This window comes from Lampris incognitus, chromosome 18 (assembly GCF_029633865.1).
Source record: "Lampris incognitus isolate fLamInc1 chromosome 18, fLamInc1.hap2, whole genome shotgun sequence".
Taxonomy (NCBI): Eukaryota; Metazoa; Chordata; class Actinopteri; order Lampriformes; family Lampridae; genus Lampris; species Lampris incognitus.
In genome coordinates this window covers 34373561-34394327 of record NC_079228.1, presented here as the reverse complement: position 1 = coordinate 34394327, position 20767 = coordinate 34373561, and the positions used below count along the sequence as shown (strand labels likewise).

General features: G+C 45.5%; 2 protein-coding genes and 3 non-coding genes across 6 annotated transcripts in view; 4 read left to right on the top strand and 1 right to left on the bottom strand.

The window, feature by feature from the left end:
- dennd3a (DENN/MADD domain containing 3a) overlaps positions 1-8443 on the bottom strand; it is a 40241-nt gene extending 31798 nt beyond the window's left edge. For both annotated transcript variants that reach the window (XR_008811922.1, XM_056298264.1), the window contains exons 1-8: positions 8435-8443; positions 5898-5997; positions 3491-3646; positions 2963-3098; positions 2029-2144; positions 1699-1829; positions 984-1095; positions 443-562 (exon numbers count right to left, since the gene is read on the bottom strand). Coding sequence is in view for 1 of the 2 variants with exons in the window: in XM_056298264.1 (XP_056154239.1) it covers positions 443-562; positions 984-1095; positions 1699-1829; positions 2029-2144; positions 2963-3098; positions 3491-3646; positions 5898-5978 (852 nt within the window). In the remaining variant the exon portion in view is untranslated. The remainder of the gene's footprint in view (positions 1-442; positions 563-983; positions 1096-1698; positions 1830-2028; positions 2145-2962; positions 3099-3490; positions 3647-5897; positions 5998-8434) is intronic.
- Positions 8444-11316: 2873 nt separating this feature from the next.
- On the top strand, positions 11317-11388 carry trnah-gug (transfer RNA histidin (anticodon GUG)). Its single transcript has one exon. It is a non-coding gene; the product is annotated as a tRNA-His (tRNA).
- Positions 11389-11924: 536 nt separating this feature from the next.
- trnah-gug (transfer RNA histidin (anticodon GUG)) lies at positions 11925-11996 on the top strand. The gene has a single exon. It is a non-coding gene; the product is annotated as a tRNA-His (tRNA).
- A 1820-nt stretch (positions 11997-13816) lies between these two features.
- Positions 13817-13888, top strand: trnah-gug (transfer RNA histidin (anticodon GUG)). Its single transcript has one exon. It is a non-coding gene; the product is annotated as a tRNA-His (tRNA).
- A 1159-nt stretch (positions 13889-15047) lies between these two features.
- Positions 15048-20767, top strand: part of ptk2aa (protein tyrosine kinase 2aa) — a 108438-nt gene continuing 102718 nt past the window's right edge. Inside the window, exon 1 of the mRNA XM_056297932.1 lies at positions 15048-15257. The gene's annotated coding sequence lies outside the window, so the exon portion shown is untranslated. The remainder of the gene's footprint in view (positions 15258-20767) is intronic.

The window sequence follows — 20767 nt, the reverse complement described above, 5'->3', positions numbered from 1 at the left end:
ACCCCGAGGTTCGAACCCAGGACTTTTCTTGCTGTGAGGCGACAGAGCTAACTGCTGGGACACTGTGCCGCCCAGTGGTTAGCGGTTAGTTGGTTATTTAACTGCCCAGTAATACAAAAAAAAATGAAAACAAGGTCCCTAATTAGCTTGTTGTTTACAGAACGAGTTGACATAGCATCCAATAAACAGAATTTTCAGAAGAATGAACCATGATGAATTATCATCACTGCTGAATCTCATCTTTAATCAGTCAGACTGCTTGGCTGAAGTCATCAGTTTTATAATAATAATAATAAAAAAATCAATCTTATATAGCGCTTTTCTAAAACTCAAATTATGTACTTTAAATTAAAAAAAAAAATACATAGAAAAGATTGAAAGTGAATTTAAATCACTATTTTTCTTGCTCAAATCCATAAGCACTGACATGCTGCATTATTACCTGTAACAGTGTTGTGCATGTGAAACAGAGAAATGGCAGATGTAGGTCTATGTCAATAACAGGTCTGTCCTGATGCTCTTTGGAGGGGAGAACAACCTGGAGGGGACGGAGACTAAACAACTAACACACAGAGACACACACGCAGAGACACACACGCCCACACACACACACACACACACACACACACACACACACACACACACACACACACACACACACACACACATGGATTCATTTACTGCAAGAATCTGCAGAATAAGCAACTGGGAAAGCTAGATAAATCTGTGACAGACACACAAAGACAGAGACAGGGAGACCTGGCAATGCTGAAGGAGAGTGATATACAGTCACAGACAATGGCCAGAAACAGAGAAGGCGAGAGCGAGCGAGCTAGTCGGGGCACAGAGACAGACAGAGAAATTTAGGGTAGCGACACACAGACAGAAGTGAGAATGGCAGCATCAGACTGACAGGTTAGCGTGGTATGGGAAAGGCAGGCAGATGCAGCAATACAGAGCCAGCTACAGAAATCACGTCTCACCACATGTAGAGGTCCAGGAGGTGGTATGGGGACCAGGGACAACTTGGCTGAGAACTCTTTGACCTTCTCCTCAAACTCAGACTGCCTACCGAGTCGTAAATGGACAAGGAGACTGGAAACAGAGGCAGAGACAAAATTAACAATCAGAGAAAAGGAGATAGAGATCTGCTCTGAATAAATGATAGCTAGCTAGACAGCTAGACAGAGAACTGAAAAGGACTGAACATTATTTTCGTTTTCACTTTCTACACAGACCAGGCTGGCACACACTCTAGATATATATATATTAACCTATACAATAAGGAAAGTCAATAGCCTTCCTTACTGTATGCAGAGGCCTGCCAAATATGGGAATATGGATATGTGAAAGATATTTTCTAGTCTGCTAGTCTGCACGGTTATGCATGTTTCAATATGGGTAAAGCAAGTGGAGTAGTGCATTTGCCATAATTCTTTGATAGTATTGTACACTCCACTATCATGGTGGTGCAGACTGACTTAAAGTTTGAATGCCGGTCTGCTTAAGAATCAAACGCACAGTGTTGGAGCCAAGGCCGGGCGAATTCAATAATACTGTCTTTCAGTGCTATTGTATTGTGATCAAGAAAAGATATTATCGCATATGCCACAGGGGGGGGGGGGGAACTACCAAGGGGAAAACAGGGGGGGACTGTCCATTGCATTAAGCTCATACTCATCTCTCAGCCATAACTACCATGATAGGCAGTCCCTCAGGGCGTTGTAGTAGGGGAACTTGGAGATCACACAGACAGCAAAGGGTGTGTAGAGGCGGGACTTCGACAAATTCCCCCTGTGACCATTCTGGATGCCGCTTTCCTGAAAGGACTGATGGAGGGGACAGCTAATCACAACCGACAGTTCAGACAAAAAAAATGCATATATTTGTTAGCGTTTACTTAATACTTCATCTGCAGTGCAGTGAAACCATCGCAACACCAAGTAGTGTGTGTGTGTGTGTGTGTGTGTGTGTGTGTGTGTGTGTGTGTGTGTGTGTGTGTGTGTGTGTGTGTGTAGGTTTGCGTACCTGTACAGCTCTGTAGTATTGCACCACGACACCATGCGACCGATTCCCAAACAGGTCAGTGAAAACCAGGTAGTGGTACGAATCTTCTCTCTGCTCTCTGGCTAACTGAAGACCACCTAGCAAATGGAAATCGGAAGTGTTAAGATGTGACACTACGGGACAGTCAGCCGGTTGAAATCAGCTGGGAGCAATATGGCAGAACAAACAAAGCTGCCACTGCACACGGAAATGGCTAAACTTTGTCCTCGTCCATCACATCATGGTGGGCACAAGGCTAGAAAGAAACAGAAGTAGATCCCAACACTGAACTTAACCTCTCCAAACCTCTTTAGGAAAAGAAAACTCGGTAACACGTTCTATGAAGCTTGCATCTATAACGCCCTATAAGCATGTATAATGCTCTACAAGCATCTATAACACCCTATAAGCATCTATTGCATCTATAACGCCCATACTTTCCTATAATGTGTATTACAATGACTAACAGCTATAGCTGAAGACTGTGAAACAGCACTGAAGTCTCATTATGCATCTCTACAAAACTTCAGCAAAACAAGTTGGCTATGATGCATTATTATGTTTGACAGATAAACAGGCTAATGATGACATATTTATAATACATAAATCCGTTTTAAATTGACATAATGTATCATAAAGGTGGTTATGAGGTGCTGTGAGGGTGTATACATGGTTATAGTGAATCTTACAGTGACTTATAGCTACACTTAAAGGGCGTTATAGATGCTTATAGGGTGTTATAGATGCAAGCTTCATAGAAAGTGTTACCAAAAACTCTTATTACCAAAAACAAGTGGCTATTGGGTGAGTAGAGGTTGCCGTTATTAAGGGACAAAACGGAAAACGGGTGTTGTATTATTAAAAGTAAAACAATTTTGGAGATCATATTTGTTAACGCCAGGGAAAGATATGTTACCGGGAAAACAGAGCTGCGGAAGGGCGATGAGGTCCAGGTCTTTGGGAACACTGATGTCCTCTGTGGTCGATGCCCCTTCAACGCGGCTGGCTGGTTCTCCATTAGCCGTTGCCTCTGCAGGACGATCACGCCTCTTCTGTCATAAAACCAACACCAAACTGGGATTTAAATTCCACACCAGACCTCACACAGGTGCCGACTCAATGCATTTTCAATTTTCAAATAATCCAAATGCAAACTAAGACATAGCCTCTCGACAGCAAAGCAGACATGGGATTTGGGGTGAGCATATTTTTCCTTGTCAAATTATTTTGATGCAACACCTGACAGTGTGTGAGAGCAATCGCAAATGTATTTTGAAGATTTAACATGTTGCCCAAGTTCATAGATTTTTAAAACATTGTAAAATTGTCCTATATCTTGACATATGTGGGCTTTATAACAAAATCAAAAAAAATGTTTCTAAAAAATCCTACCATAACTGTTCTTGTTCAGGTTAAATAAAATAAAGCCAAATGAGTCTCAGACCTTCTTGATGAAACTTTTCCTCCTCTGGATACGACTGAAAGCCGGGCCAGTCAGATGATTTGAGCTGGCCTCCTTCGAAACAAAGGGCGGCGCGTGGACCTGCAGCACCTCAGCTTCCAGCTGGGGGAGGTCTTTTAGCTTGCTCAGGAGCTGAAGCTGAAACATAGCCATTACAGTTTAGCCATTGTGTGACCATTTCACAACGACTTGTGTACATTCACAGACTGTGCGAAATTGCAGTTCTCCATGTTGGAGAGTAAATCAGAAATGTATACAGTCACACCCTCGACTCACATACTTTCCTAAAAGGGACATTTTCAATTTTAATCAGATGGCAACCACTGAATAATAATGGCAACTTTTTTCATATATGTTTGGAGTCAGTGGCGTGCTCAGTCCTCTCTGTAGTTAAGAAATATATTTGTTGGGTGCTCTTTGGTCCAAGGTTAGTAGTTTCAGATGAGAAAAAGAGAGATTTGTTCTCTTTTTCTCATCTGAAACTTTTTTCATATGTCAGGGTCTGCAACGAATATCACTGCTTATCACCGCAACAGTGTGAACACACACAAAGAAACATTTAATCATTTTAACAGCAGCGATGGAGCATGTTTGTTAAGAGTGGTCAAGCAACCTTAAAATACTGCAGCCGCTTATGATAAAAAATGACCTGCAGTTATACTGGTCACAAACATCTGCCAAAGGTTAACTGCAAAATATTGCAATGATACACAAGTGCAGACTTTGCTTTCATTAAAAGGCATGATGGTGACCAATCGGGTACAAAATGTAGTTGAATACTGTCCATGTAGTACTCACAGTCAAAGCAGAGCAAATTGCAAAGGCAATTTAATAGAGTTACTAACCTGTGTATGCTGCTTAAAATGTTGTCTTTAGCATTCTAACTATACACCCGATAATAATTATTGTAAATATTTTCATTTTACACAAGTAGGGCCGCCCATAAGGCAGGAAAAGGGGGAAAGCTTTCTGGGGTCCAGCCCCTGGGGGGGGGGGGCATGGAGGCCAGCAATAATCATGTTCATCCTAAATATAAGCAATGATAATGGAAATACTTGCCACTGAGTGTCAACGGGCTAAACAGATTTTGAGATGAGAGAGATACTTTATTCATCTCCGTGGGGACATTACGCTCCGCATTTAATCCATCCGAGCTGCGTAGCCTGGGGACCAACTCCAGTTTGTTTTGCCATTGCCTTGGTCAGGGGCACAGACAGGAGTATTAACCCTAACATGCATGTCTTTTTGATGGTAGGGGGAAACCGGAGCACCCGGAGAAAACCCACCACAGACACGGAGAACATGCAAACTCCACACAGAGGACGACCTGGGAGGACCCCCAATGTTGGACAACCCCGGGGTTCGAACCCAGGCCCTTCTTGCTGTGAGGCGACAGCGCTAACCACTGGGCCACATTATAAAGGACTTTGCAGCCAGTAAGACAAGGAAGATGGCTGAACAAGAGGCAAAGATGAAGCCATAAAGTAAGAAATTGCATTCTCTACTGAGAAATGTGTGGTGTTAAGTGTAGCAGATCTTTGTTGGCCTTGGTTTCTTTAAGTGGGTCAAAGAGTTCTATTATGGTGTGTGTGTGTGTGTGTGTGTGTGTGTGTGTGTGTGTGTGTGTGTGCTCTTATGCAGCCCCTGTTACTAAGCAAATCCTTCTCAGTTTATATGCATGTGTTTAGTAGGAGAGAGCAGACGCATGTGTTGATATGAGGAAAGCAGCTTTGGGGTGGAGGGGCATTCACCGGACCTTGTGTCAAACTCCAGGCCTCGAGGGCCGCAGTGTCTGCAGGTATTTGTTGCAACCGTGCACTACACCACCTGATTTAACTAATTAGCTCACCTCCTGGATAAAGGAGGGAAAGGAACTAGTTTAATCAGGTGGTGTAGTGCATGGTTGCAACAAATACCTGCAGACACTGCGGCCCCCGAGGCCCGGAGTTTGACACCCGATCCAGCCATTTCTGTGGGCGGGCCTGCACACAAGTACTTTTTGTACTGATAACTGTTTCTATTACTGATTGTGGATAGCCCCCCCCCCCCCCCCCGCCCAGGGCAAAACGAGGACCAATTGTAATCTAATCAAAATGGTTTCTGGTGGTTTTTGTACTCAGACGTTTCATAGCTCTATCTGTCTTCAGAATAAAAATCAAGTCTTGGTGAAGTATAACAATAACTGGCACATGCATATAATCCTGAAAAATAATGTTATCACTGGAATACAGGGAACCAGCTAACGTCTCTGGTCAACTTCTTTCAAAAAGTCAACTTTGACAAATGTGCTGTATTAGCCTAAACTTAAAGTGGGCTTATTTGTAATGATGTGTGTATACCTAAGTGTTTTTACCAGTGTGTTTGCAACATGGTGTGTATGTGTGTGTACCTGGTGTATCTCTCGAAGCTTATCACCGGAGGCTCCCACCACAACGCAGGCCTCCAACAGTCCAGACGGGAGCTCTGCCATGACCCATATAAGTCCACTACTGAGAACGCAAACACACGGGACGTCGGGTGAGTAATCCGATGAGAAAGTAAATCAAATAAAATCATTTTTATCGCCGCAAAAAAACGAACCGAGAAATCTGGCATCCCTTTTGTTGACTTGCAAAACCGAAAAGGAGTTGAGGTCAAATATTTCACATTTTTTTCAAAACCAGATGGGAAGCGCGATTGAATTTCAGCTCACGTAGAGTTTCTTGAGAAGTGATTTGATAAGAAAACACAAAAGGGTGCTTCTGCCTTTTTGTTGACTAAAACATTTCCACAGTTCTATTGGAAATAACTCTTGGACCAGATAAAATCAAAAATTATAAAAGAAAAAGAAAAAAAGCAGAGCGCGTATAGGGAAACTGGATAATTAATACATGTTAGATTAGTTATGGCTCTGTGATGTGGCATAATTGAGGCTGACCCTTGTCTCCAGGAACACGACGCCCGGGCCGCGAGCAGATTAGACGGAGGACGTTTCTTTACGCATGACTCTTATGGCCACGATGTTCTCCGACCAATGAGTTTCTCATTAGCTCCGATAAGCAGACACGCAGCCAAAGGAGAATAGGGCACATACTCAAGCAGAAAACTCATTTCTCTTTCACACTGCAACATGTACACACACCCTGCTGGATGCAAGGGTGCAAAACACACACATACATATAGGCAAACACACACACACACAAACACACAGACTCACGCGCACACACACACACACACACACTCTACCAAATGCATAAAAACATTACCAGCAGCTACACACGTGCATCAAGACAGAACATATATTTTTCATCTCACTTACTGTAAGGAATCTCTCTCTCTCTCTCTCTCTCTCTCTCTCTCTCTCTCTCTCTCTCTCTCTCTCTCTCTCTCTCACAAACACACACCAGCGCTTGGTCAGCCATGCAATAAAACATTTGCATATGAATCAGAACTAGGTAAAAAATAAAACTAGTTACCGTAACTCTGCTATGCTGTGACCAAAGCAGAAAAACCTTGACAGACACACACACACACACACACCAGTGCTTGGTCAGCCATGCAGCAATAAAACATTTGCATATGAATCAGAACTAGGTAAAAAAATGAAACTAGTTACCGTAACTCTACTACGCTGTGACCAAAGCAGAAAAACCTTGTCGGCCACGGCTGCTGAACGAGTTATTGAGGAAAAAACAATCATTCTGCTAGACGTGCTTTAACATGCTGGTTTGCATAGCAAATCTGTCTGCGGGATTTCAGACTTCCTCTGACTCATTCATTAGAAAGAGCCTAGCTCCAAAATGACGTTTGTGGTGGCAGAGGTAGGCATTGGGTCACGTTTTGTTCATACGGCGCAAGGCATATATCACTCATTTTCCCTTTCTTTCTTTCTCTCTTTCTTTCTTTCTTTCTTTCTTTCTCTGTCTCTCACCTTTTTTCGTCTCTCCTTTGTCTGCTCTCTCCCCTCTTGTAACCCTTTTATGTTGCACTCCCTCACTCTCTTCTGTCTTCAGGCCATTCCAGTCTCTGACTAAACTATCCTGCTGTGTCATGCAAGGACACACACACACACACACACGCACACACGCACGCACACGCACATGCACGTCATTTATTCCCTGAAAACCCCTTTGGAACTACATGCTTGTGCGTGTCAGAGTCCAACCTCATAGCAGTTGTGGTTTACAACTCATTGATTGACAGACTCAAGTCCCGCAAGACGGGCTCGCTCGCTCGCTCGCGCGCGCGCAGGTTAATTTGAATGGGAACGCTTGACCTGTAGTTACGCAAGAGTGGCCCTCATCCTATGAAAGAGAGGCGCTAACCCAGGAGCTTTGAGGAGCTTGTTGGCTTCACATCTTTCATGGATAGCAGTGAATTTGATAGTTGCCTACAGCTCGAGTCAGCACCGAGGCTGTTTACCACAGCCGGTGGGGGGCTGCTGACTGACAGTCATGTAGACCCCCCCCGGGGGGGCAGCAATGCCTGGCACTCTACACTTCTGAAGCCAAAATCTAAATCAGCCAATCAAGTAGTCGACCACGCCTTATTTGGCATTTGTACATCAAAACGCAATGCACGTCAGACTACGTTTAGAGGTACAAAAGTACAGTGTAAACGAGGGTCAGGGAAGAAAAAAAAGAAAACACGGAAATAAATAAATAAAAGTAATAAGCCTTAAAGTACAGAGTGGGCTAAGATAAAACAGGATAAGTGGGGTAAAAAAACCACGCACGTAGCGGGGCAGTAAGTAAAGGAACGCACGCGAGGCAGGGGACGTGGACGGAAAACCGACGAGAGCTGTCAATCTCGGCTGGGGGGACTGAAATTGCGGGAGCACTTTTCTCCGCGACACGGGGGGGGTGTTGTTTTTTTTAAGGTCGCAACAAAGCGTGTGTCCGACCCCTAGCCATTCAGCCGTACTCATAATAAGGAACACATACATACCCGAGCTGCGCGTGCGCGGTGTCCAGTCCATGCGCAGTCACCCGTAAAGTGGAACCGCAGCTTTGGCGGAGCTCGTACGAATGCGATCGGTATTCATGCAGATGGCACGCTATACGACCCGTCCAGATGTGTTTTAAACCGTTTAAGCGGCGAAAACCACGGGAGAAAATGGGTTGGGGGGGCGGGGGACGTGGCGTCCGTTAGCGTCGCGACAACTTTTGAACCGCGACGTCGCTAAAGCGTGGGAACCGACAGCAAATCCGGCAAAAGACAAACGCGAAACGACGCTAGCGGAGTCTGGTAACCTTTGGTCACTCGACGGTTTCCATCGGCGAACGAGGAGGAGGGGGGCGGCGGGGGAACGATTATGGGTCCATTTCTTTCAAATAAAGTCCGTCGACAAACTGTGGAAAAGTGTTCCTTTAGGACAACTTCACTTCTTGGCTGTCAAGGCTGAACCGCGCGATCCGAGCCGTCCGACTTTCCTAGCCGATTCCTGTCTCCCGCTCTCGCTCTCGCTCTCTCTCGCGCGCGAGAGCGTGGACGAGAGAGAGAGAGAGAGAGAGAGAGAGAGAGAGAGAGAGAGGGAGAGAGGGACACAGAGGGAGAGAGAGAGAGAGAGAGATAGTGGGAGAGAGAGAGGGAGAGAGAGCGAGAAGAGAGGGAGAGAGAGAGGGAGAGAGCGAGAGAGAGAGTGGGAGAGAGAGAGGGAGAGAGAGAGAGTGGGAGAGAGAGAGGGAGGGAGAGAGAGAGAGAGGGAGAGAGAGAGTGGGAGAGAGAGGAGAGAGAGACAGAGGGAGAGAGAGGGAGAGAGAGAAAGAGAGAGAGAGAGGGAGAGCGAGAGAGCGAGAGAGGCGTGTGTAAGCGACTATAGAATTGGGTTGGTTTTGAATGGATCTCCAGGGTGGATGTCTTTTTATTGTTTTTCAAAGTAAAAGTCCTCCCGACGCCTTCTTACAGCTGTCCAATGACGCCATCTAACTGCTTGAAGCGGCCGCCGTATTTGCTCGGGTCCCACCTGCGGCGCTCCCGGTAACACTGCACGTTCATGCAGTTACATTTTTGTGCACATCGGTTGATATTTCCAATTCATCCCCCCCCCGCTGATCGTTAGTTAATTAGGGAGCAAATTAAGATAAGACTGTCCGGAAAAAAAATATGCAATGTGAAGCTGAACTCGGCCAACCTAAATCCACGTCCGCGTTCAATAACCAAATGTCGCCAATAGGGGCAGGGCTGGATAAGGAGAGGGGTTGGGGGTGCCTGCTTTGATTTGGACTGCATGAGATATGCTCCATACCTGCACTGATGATGTTTCAACAAAATTCGTGTCACATTTTAATTGTACCGTCTCCGCAAACACGTTAGATATTTGTCTTCATTAAATCTTCCTTATTTCACGCAGCAACTTCTGCAACTGTAATTTCTCGTTAACTTTCTGAGATTTTTCTGCAAATCTCTCATTATTTTTTCGTGGGTGTGTGAGCGCGCATATTTTAATGACTGCGTTGATGTAGTGAGGTCAGAGGGGTGTGTGTGTGTGTGTGTGTGTGTGTGCGTGTGCGCGCGCGCGTGTGTAAAAGTCAACAAAGTTTTCTTCTCTTTTTTTTTTCAAATTCGTAAAGGCATCGGAATTCCACACCCACACACCAATATCTGTTCAGTTCATTTCAAAAGCCTCCGCTCACAATGGGCTCTGAACCAAACCCAGTACTTTGGTAAATGTCTAACATAATCCCATCTGTTTTTCTGTTCTTCTCACAACTCCCCTAATTCTCCCTTTTCCTACCAAATTTTCCTACTCAATTTCATTATGCCCAAACGCAACAAATAGCCAAAGTCTTACATGATGTACAATAAAACATGATATAACTGATATTGCGATGACGTCATTCCATTTCAACCAGATTATTCTCCGTTTTCCTGCGATGTGCACTATGTGTATGCTGTACTCTGTTTGCGAGTGTTGCCATTGCTGCTGCATCAGTGCAGTGATCAGTATCCGGTTGTTTTACTTTATCCACTCTATTCATATACATACTTCCCATAAGGCCTTTTAGGGCTTATTCTAGACTGTCCCGGGAGCTACAAATGTATTTGGATTTGCTGTTTCAGCTTGGCTGACTAGGACACATTTGACAGGCAGGGACTAATTGTCTTTGGTGCGATAAGCAACAGACAATTTTTGGCTTTTTTGCTGCACTACAGCTCCTGGACAGGTCGAGTAAAGGTAGAGAGTCAGATTACTGGAACAGGTGCGGACACTACCAGAGAGAGAGAGAGAGAGGAGAGAGGAGAGAGAGAGAGAGAGAGAGAGAGAGAGAGCAGGGAAACCCTGATTCAGCACTGGAACTGTCAAAGAGGAAGTGTGCCAAGTGCGTGCGTGTCTGCGCGTGCGTGTCCTTGATCTACACAGTGAGGACCACATGTCCTCATAGGGATTGCAACATCATGAAGCGCCTCGCTACCCATTGATGCCAGTTTTCGGTCCCCACGAGGAAAGGGATTATTTATGGGATGGGGATTAGGTGATTTACGGTTTATGGTAAGGTTTAGTTCTAGTACAGACTCGCGGTTAAGGTTAGGGATTAATGTTAGGTTTACATTTGTTTTGTCTTAGGTTATAGTTAAGGCAAGGATTATGGTTGGGGTTATACTCAGTGTTACCGAAAGGTAAACGTTAGGGTTAATTTGTTAGGGTTTAGGGGATTGGGAAATGGGATTTTGACGCTGACGATTTTTTTTGTCCACACGAGGATACATAAACAAGTGTGTGTGTGTGTGTGTGTGTGTGTGTGGGGTGGGGGGGTGGGGGGGGTGTCAATACATAATAGTGAATCATATTTTGGTGGCGTGACAAACGGAGCCCAGCAAGGTGGCGCGCCGTGATCGTATAGTGGTTAGTACTCTGCGTTGTGGCCGCAGCAACCCCGGTTCGAATCCGGGTCACGGCAGAATTTTGACTTAACCGAGCTACTGAAAATGTCTGATACAGCTTTGGGGACGGTGTTGTGTGTGCAAAAACACTCTGAACTTTAGGGATAATGCACCTGTCTTCTCGACATTCACCACCGATGAAATTGTATCTGAAGAAAACGAGTATTCCTGCTGCTTACATGTCACCAGAGACTGTCTTACCAACTCGCTATATATGAAAATAAAGGTTGTTGCCACCATGGGCGGACTATGAGACAACGGGCCCCTGGGCACGGGCGCGCAAAGCCCCCCCGCCGCCGCCGCCAGGGCAGGTACACTGACTTGCAGCCATCAGCACAATAATAACTAAATTCACCTGTGTCTCAACCGGATTTACAGCGCACATACACATTCATTTAACACCAACAGCATATTAACTAAGATATATACATTCCCCTGCCGGGTTGGGGGTGACTTATTGCCTCAAGTGAAGGAGTTCAAGTATCTCAGGGTCAGTACATAATAGTGAATCATATTTTGGTGGTGTGACAAACGGAGCCCAGCAAGGTGGCGCGCCGTGATCGTATAGTGGTTAGTACTCTGCGTTGTGGCCGCAGCAACCCCGGTTCGAATCCGGGTCACGGCAGAATTTTGACTTAACCGAGCTACTGAAAATGTCTGATACAGCTTTGGGGACGGTGTTGTGCGTACAAAAACACTCTGAACTTTAAGGATAATGCACCTGTCTTCTCGACATTCACCACCGATGAAGTAGTATCTGAAGAAACCAGTATTCCTGGTGCTTACATGTCACCAGAGACTGTCTTACCAATTCGCTATATATGAAAATAAAGGTTGTTGGCACCATGGGCGGACTATGAGACAACGGGCCCCTGGGCACGGGCGCGCAAAGCCCCCCCCCCCCCGCCGCCGCCGCCGCCGCCAGGACAGGTACACTGACTTGCAGCCATCAGCACAATAATAACTAAATTCACCTGTGTCTCCACCTGATTTACAGCTTACATATACATTCATTTAACACCAACAGCATATTAACTAAGATATATACATTCCCCTGCCGGGTTGGGGGTGACTTATTGCCTCAACTGAAGGACTTCGAGTATCTCAGGGTCTTGTTCACGAGTGAGGGTAGGTTGACAGGCGGATTGGTGCAGCATCAGCAGTAATGCGGACGTTGTACGGGACCGTTGTGGTGAGGAGGGAGCTGAGCCGGAAGGCAAAGCTCTCAGTTTACCAGTCAGTCTTCGTTCCAACCCTCACCTATGGCCATGAGCTTTGGGTAGTGACCGAAGGTGTGAGATCGCGGATACAAGCGGCTGAAATGAGTTTCCTCCGTAGGGTGTCTGGGCTCAGCCTTAGAGATAGGGTGAGGAGCTTGGACATCCGGAGGGAGCTCGGAGTAGAGCCGCTGCTCCTTCGCGTCGAAAGGAGCCAGTTGAGGTGGTTCGGGCATCTGATCAGGATGCCTCCTGGGCGCCTTCCTTGGGGGGGGGGTCTTCGGACACGTCCAACTGGGAGGAGACCCCGGGGTAGACCCAGAACTCGCTGGAGGGACTACATGTCCAATCTGGCCTGGGAACGCCTTGGGATCCCCAGGAGGAGCTGGAGGGCGTTGCTGGGGAGAGGGACGGTCTGGAGTGCCCTACTTAGCTCGCTGCCACCGCGACCCCGACCCCGGAGAAGCGGCTGATGAATGAATGAATACATTCCCCTGAAGTTTCCTTCAGTTTTTCAGTAGGACTTTTGGGGCTCTGTTATTGACATGAATGAACCCTTTGACTATGTGACAAGAAATGCAAAGTTAACCAGAGGCTCTGGTTTAGGGGCCCCCTGAGCTCTTGGGCCTAGGCCCGTTTGGTAGTCCACCCATGGTTGCCACCTTTTTGAGAGTGCACTTTCTTACCAACGAGATACAAGTTGAGCTTTCCTCTCCCTCAATGGTCCAATCATCTCACTTCTGACATTTAATTGGGCCACGGTGGACACATGCTCTGAAATAGGAGATCTTAACAGATTGTTGTCAGAGGCTGCTTTTACTTATATAGTATATAGGAAACAATCAGCAGGGCAACCCCCCCCCCTCCCGTCTGTAATTTTACATTCAAGCACATCCAAACATTTGTGGGCTAACTACCTGTAAGTTAAATAAGAACAGAACCCGACATAATACTTAATAGTGTTAGTATTCGTTTACAAATGCATGCATATAATGTTGTGCATTCTTTCAGTAATCAAGACAACATATACATGAAATAGGTCAACATTCGAAATGTAAAGTTTGAAGGGGGATTTAAAAAAAAGAGAGAGAGAACAAACACATAAGCAACGAACTTTACATCTAAATATGAATATAAAATACCAAATTGCCTGCTAAGTGAGCTAATCCTGCCCGCACGTGATTCTGAGTGATAATTTCAACCAGCACGTCTCGTGGAGGTGTGGTGAGCCGTGATCGTATAGTGGTCAGTACTCTGCGTTGTGGCCGCAGCAACCCCGGTTCGAATCCGGGTCACGGCATAATTTTCAGGGCGGAGAAAGGTGAAATACACCGACAGATCGCACTCAACGAGGGGTGTTGGGTCATTAGGAAAGCCAATTCCATACTGTTATGCCACTTTTTTGTGTTGGAATGTAAACAAGATTTTTTTTAATTTATATTTTTTAGCCAAACCGTGTTTGCTATGTTAAACCTGGATGAGACATCAGCACCAAGTTGGGTTCCATACACTAAAGCGTGTCAGTCATTCAATGCTCAAGTTGGTATACCGCTGATCATGCAAAAATAGTATTCTATCGTTTAGGACTACCGGCCAGTTCCTTCAAAAGTTCAATATGTGTCTACATGTTGAATATACTTGAACAACTCAAAATTACAATGACCTCCAATGACTTGACATTTTAATAACATAAATATTTGCAAATATGATTGTTGGTGAGCTGGCTGCATACGAGATAGATGGAATCGTAATCATTTAGGGCGTATTAAACTAATTTCTCGTCCATGTGTGTATGGGAAATAGCCTGCTTTATTTGTAGTGCCTTGGGGCTATGCCGACACGCGCCACTCCACTCTGAAAGTTGCAGCTTCGCCAACGCCAAGTTGTAATAACTTCAACTGAACACCAGGGGTCACCTGTGACAGTATGCGCGGAGTTACGTCCCGATTCGACGTTACTGTTTTAGAATTAGCTTTAAACTTTGATTCCCGCATAAGATCATTTAGAAAGCGCCGAGCGTCAACATAAAGTAATCGGTGATGTTTCCCTTGGTTTTTAATTTCAGCTTTGAAATGGATTTACGCATTATTTTAAAAAAAAGAAACAACTCTAAACTTGAAAATGTTATTTCCCTCTTGGAATTAATCGAAAACTGAAAGTGCTTTTGAATTTGCAAAGCCTTACAGCAGGGCCACCGTTCAGTCCGTCGGCCATCTAACGGGAATGGAACGGAATAATATTTTGCATTTGGTGTTTTCAGTTTCATTCATCGCTGCACAATGGGCCAGTTTCTTTGCTGTTTGCCCAGTCAGTCACCGAGAGAGAGAGAGAGAGAGAGAGAGAGAGAGGGAGAGAGAGAGAGGGAGTAGTTTAGTTTGGCTAAATGCGCGCACACACACGCACGCGCGCTAGTCGCTCTTCGCAGCAGCCATATTGGAATGCTGCTGGATGTGGGGAAGGGAAGCAGGAATAAGCCACTGGGAGAAGAGAGCGAGAGAGCGCGAGGGGGGAGAGCGAGAGAGAGAGAGCGAGCGAGCGAGAGAGACGGAAAAACACTCTCCGACTCCTGTTGTACGAACTGAAATAACGGATTATTAAGCGACTTAAAACGGGTTACCCCGCCGGGAAAGTGGAGACCAACATCTGGGACGTCCGGTAGACCGGTCCGTGTGAGTGGAATTTATTTGGGGGGGTTTTTTCTCGCTGGTTTAACGCGTCGGAGCTAAAACACAAAATGCGGGGATGCGGGTCGTTAGCTGCCGTTGGGCTGCTTCCTACCCACACGTTGAGTCTTGCTTTCATGGTCACTTCTCTCCGTTCCGCTCGGACGGGACGTTAGTTAAGAGACACAACGGCCGCCGCTTAACGTTTTGTTTTGTTTTGTTTCAAACTTTATTTCAGTAATTTAACAGAAGAGAGTAAACCGGAGTCGCCTCTGTCCCGACTGCCATTCAGGCGACTCGTCGCCGAAGGATCACATGTAACGTTACTTACTGCGGAGTACCGTTACTTACTGCGGAGTAACGTTACTTACTGTGGAGTAACGTTACTTACTGCGGAGTAACGTTACTTGCTGCGGAGTAACGTTGAGCTAACCGCGGCGTTCTGCTCTAAATACGTCTGGCTGATTAGCCGACGTCGTTCCTGCCCGCGATTAAAGGGATCCTCTCACTCGGGAGTATCCATTTTTACTTCCAGTCGAACTACGTTACTCTTTTAATCCGTCCCAATACAAGACGCCTAAAAACGGCACTACGCTATGCCGACCCCCCCCCCCAGCACAGGACACCAGGGATTTTAATGGTTGTACAGATTTGTACCTGCCTAACGTCTTGGTTCTGGGACTTTGGGACCAGTTTGGGTTTGCTTGCATGTTCTTGGGCTGGTGACCCATTGCTCCCAGTCAGACGGGTTCCAGTTAACTCTTACATGTACCCCTGGACCAAGACCGGCTCTGAATCATGTGCATCGTGTCCCTAAGGTGCCTGTTAAACATCTGTTAAAGGCGAACTATTTGGTAATTATTCCCCCTAATTATAAATCATATACGACGCAGCTATCATGGAGCCCCTACCTGTGGCCTGCCCCGAGTAACAGACTGAGAGTTGAGTTATACCATGTCACCCTCCGTACAGGACACTTAGGTTAATGTCAGGTTAATGGTGGCTGGTGATCTTAATGATTGTACAGATTTGACCTGACTGAAGACTTGGTTTCAGTACTTGACCAGATTTGGTTTGCCTGTGTTGGTAACCCACCGGTTCAAGTCAGCTTAGTTGGCACAGTTAACTCTTACATGTACCCCTTGACCACGACCAGCTCTGAATAAAGTGTATCGTGTCCCCCTAATTATAAATCATATACGACGCAGCTATCATGGAGCCCCTACCTGTGGCCTGCCCCAAGTAACAGACTGAGAGTTAAGTTATACGAAAGTCCTTATGTAGAAAGTGATACCTAAAAACAAAAAAAGTACCAGTATTAAGGTTTGTGTTTAGATGTCAGGGGGCCATGCGCTGTTATAGTAAACATTAAATACTTTGTGATCTGTTTCGTACATTCGGAATATAAACATTGAGGATCAGTTTATGCCAAGTGCCAAGCTTACCCAAAAGTTTTATTTATCAGACACGAGGGGTGGGCTTGTTAATAGAGTACTAGTAATACCTCATAATTAGCTTTAATGCTTTTTTATTTTATTTTATTTATTTATTTTGGTACAACAACACATGTCTGGTTGCTTATCTGTCCAACACGAGACACCTAAAAATTGCACTCCACCATGTCACCCTCCGTACAGGACACTTAGGTTGGCTTAATGTCAGGTTAATCGTGGCTGGTGATCTTAATGGTTGTACAGATTTGACCTGACTGAAAACTTTTGGTTTCAGTACTTGACCAGATTTGGTTTGCTCGTGTTGGTAACCCACCGGTTCAAGTCAGCTTAGTTGGCACAGTTAACTCTTACATGTACCCCCTTGACCAAGATCAGCTTAAGATGCCTGTGCAAAGGCTGTTGAACGTCCGTTGACGGCTAACTACTTGGTAATTAGTTACCCTAATTATAAACCATATAGTGTATATGAACCAGCTATCATGCAGCCAGGAACGCTACCTGTGCCCTGCATTCTGCCCCGAATAACAGACTGGCGGTTGAGTTATACGATAATGATTATGTAGAGAATGATATCTAAAAACAACAAAGTACCTGAATTAACTTTTGCTTTTAAATGTCAGTGGGCATACGCTCATATAGTAAACATGAAATACCTGTAGTTTTGATTGTGATGAAGGAAAAACAAAATTTGGTACTCCGACCATCCCCCATCCCCCAATATGATCTTGAGGAAGCTAATGGAACAAAGTCTAAGCAAGGGTGTCATACAGACACTTGCTATTTCTTATTTAATCTTGATTTTTTTTTTGTCGCTGATAATTTGTTGCTTACTCTACCAGAGACAGCATGAGTGAACCCTGCATGATATAAGCAGTATGGAGACAATAGACAGTTTGAGTGATCTTTTGATTGCATTTAATATTGGAATTTACTAGAAGTCAGGTCACATTTCTAATTAGTAGCCAAGAAAAGGTCGGCAGCGTTTATCCTGTTTATCACCGTGTTGGCAGCACTTATTCAATTTACTGACCGTAACCGTGTGGCACGCTGCTTGTTTACAGGCTTAAATGGTGAATGGTAGTAAGGTCATGTGGATAGGCCCAGCGTCCTGCGACAGTGTAGTTCATGAATGAACGTCATAGCACGCAGCCTACACATGCTAAGTCAGAGTAATTCAAATCACAAGCTGTGATAAAACTCAAATCCGGTCTATTTTAAGTGTCCTACACGGAGGATGGTGTAGTAAAGTGCAGGTTTTTTTTATTTTATTTTTTTTTGTGCTGTTGTTGGTCAAATAAAAATATAGTTGTGTTCAGTTTTCTCCTTAAGAAATCAAAACCACCCCTGTTGACTTGAAACATGGCAGGGAATAAATGGGTTTGCGTTGATTTATTTTCCAATTTCCATAATAGCCTCAGGTTCCAAGAGCTTTTAGGGAAATTGTTTGATACCGACAACCTTTCTTTGAAGCGCGGTTCAACTCATACCGGTGTTCTTGTGGCGTTTTTCCACATTTGTGTCGAGGGTCCAGGGATAGAGGGTCTATATATATTGATTGTAAAGCCCCTCGTGACTGACTACCCTGTGGTTTTGAGCTGTACAAATAAACTTGACTTGACTGTAAACAGGTCAGTCTAGGTGTGCTTAAAGTAATGCCCCATGCAGGAAAGGGAGCAGACTGACCATGATAAGCTACACCTTTGCTAGCTGTTTCTTCCTGTAGCTAGTCTTTACTCTGTTAAGTCAGGCGTGGCTGTGTGTGTGTGTGTGTGTGTGTGTGTGTGTGTGCATGTGTGTGTGTGTGTGTGTGTGCGTGTGTGTGTGTGTGTGAGTAAATTGCAGGGGCCGTCCAGGAGGCCTGTATTTATAGTAACACTTGACTACACTCAAGAGATCTGACAGGAGTAGGCTACTACTGTGTGACTGAATTCTACCCTCTTCTTTCCTTCGCGGGCCTATTTCGCTGTTCTTCTCCAGTCTCTCGTGTTTTGCCCCGTTTTTAATCCACTTCCTTGTGTTCTCTCCTGCTCCGTTCTGTGCTTTTTACTATTCCCCGTTATTTATTCTGTTCTATTTTACTTCATTCTGTCCTACTCTCCTACACCAACAGAAACAAACTGAAAGCGAGGGGGGGGGGTGCGACAAGTAGACGGAGAAGAGACAGGGCTTGTAGTCTGGTGTAGTTAATTGCCGTGCATGGGCTGACTCATAATGTCTCAAAGACGTGGTGATAACCATCACTGCAGACGCACGTGCGTGTGTTGTGGCGTGTGTCTGTGTGCGCATCTGGGTGTGTGTGTGTGTGTGTGTACGCTATGGGGGAGTCATGCTTCAAAAAGATGTGGTTAGCTGGATAGGAAAGAACATCTGCTGTGTCTTTATGGGTAGTTTGAACAATGTCTTTGTTGCTCGTTCCCCTTCCTCCCAGCAAACACAATGGCCACCCCCCCCCCCCCCACTGCTCAGCCATATTAAAGCAACTGTTCACATCTACAGCGCGCCAACCTGCCCGTTCATCTGTGTGGAGGAAGGGTAACCCCGCCGCACAGCCACCCGCCCGCCTTCCCTTGTGGGTGGACAAACCAGCGGTCTCGCCCGGGTCACACATCCAGCCCGCCCGCTCCTGAATTCACCTGAGCCAGAGGGAAAATGTGTGAACGGCTGAACAGAGCACACCTTGTTAGCCTCTCAAATAGACATATTTTTTTCTAGACCAGGAACTTCACTCGGAAAATTGAGTCACTCGGTGCATGCCCGAGTGTTTTTGGATTTTTGTTTTGATGTATTTCGTCAATCCCCCTCGAAGAAGAAATTCTCTGTTCTCGTCCTCGGCGTCACCGGAGGCAGGTCGAGTTGACCCATCTTGTCGTCGGGTACGGTGATGAGTGCGACTGTATACACAGGATCAAGCTAGTGCCCTGCGGTTAGCAGGCCAACATTACCAACCGCCAGGTCTTCCTGGCTGCCAAGGAAGCGTGTTCCAAATGTTTGTGCGCGCCTCGGTGGCGTACTTGTGTGTGTGTTTGCTGTTCGGTGTGTATTCGCGCTTCTATTCTATAAATATTGCTTCTTTGGGAGATATCCTCCTTTTGCTTTCCTGTGTGGTTTCAGCTGTGAAGGAAAAGGAATGTGCGTGCGTGCGTGTGCGCGCACAAGTGTGTGTGTGTGTGTGTTGATTAATGAAGGCTGAATGAAGGTCTCTTTTGCTTCTGGATTGGTTGCATTAAGGAAGTGGTTCCCCCCCCCCCCATGCACACACACACACACACACACACACAGAGCACTTACTGTACATCCTAAAACATGCTGTGTCCCTGAGGAGCTGAAAGGAAAACGCCTTCTTCCTCTCAACACCAAGTACAGCAGCATTGCTCACATTGCAGTGTGTGTGTGTGTGTGTGTGTGTGTAGACATGTATATGTGTGTAGACATGTATATGTGTGTGTGTATGTCTTCTCCTATGTGTGTGTGTATGTTGTTGTGATTAGCTAGCAACATTGTTTCCCCAGCAAAACTGAAGTTTTGCCTGTGTCTAGTTTGTAGTTTGTACAGACCTACACTGTTGTTAATGTCGTTAATGATAGTGCGTTTCTGTGTGTGCCTGTGTGCGTGTTATTGGTGTTATGGATTGAAAACAATAAGACAATAGACCCGGATGGTGGACACCTGCGTGTGTGTGTGTGTGTGTGTGTGTGTGTTTTAATCATTAGACCTGCCACGTTATAGTGTTGACTTGTTGGTTCAGATGTTCATGTGCAGTGGGAATGGTTGGTATCCCTGAAGCGTTTTCTCACATCATTCCTGTCATCCCTGAATGGTGGGATGTTTTTCCCAGCAAAGAAAAGAGAGACGTGCCGATCCTTGAGAAAGTTACCCGTTGTTTTGTGACTATCTCTTCATTCTTGTAGACAAATGGATCTTGTTTTTTTTTTTGGCTGCTCAGCTATGAAGCAGCGCCTCTCGAGCTGTTTTGGGACTCAGAGCCTTGCTCAAGGACATATAAGCAGGGCGGCAGGTTGCTGTATTTGGGGCTCGGGCAGTTTCTCCAGTCATCGCACCACT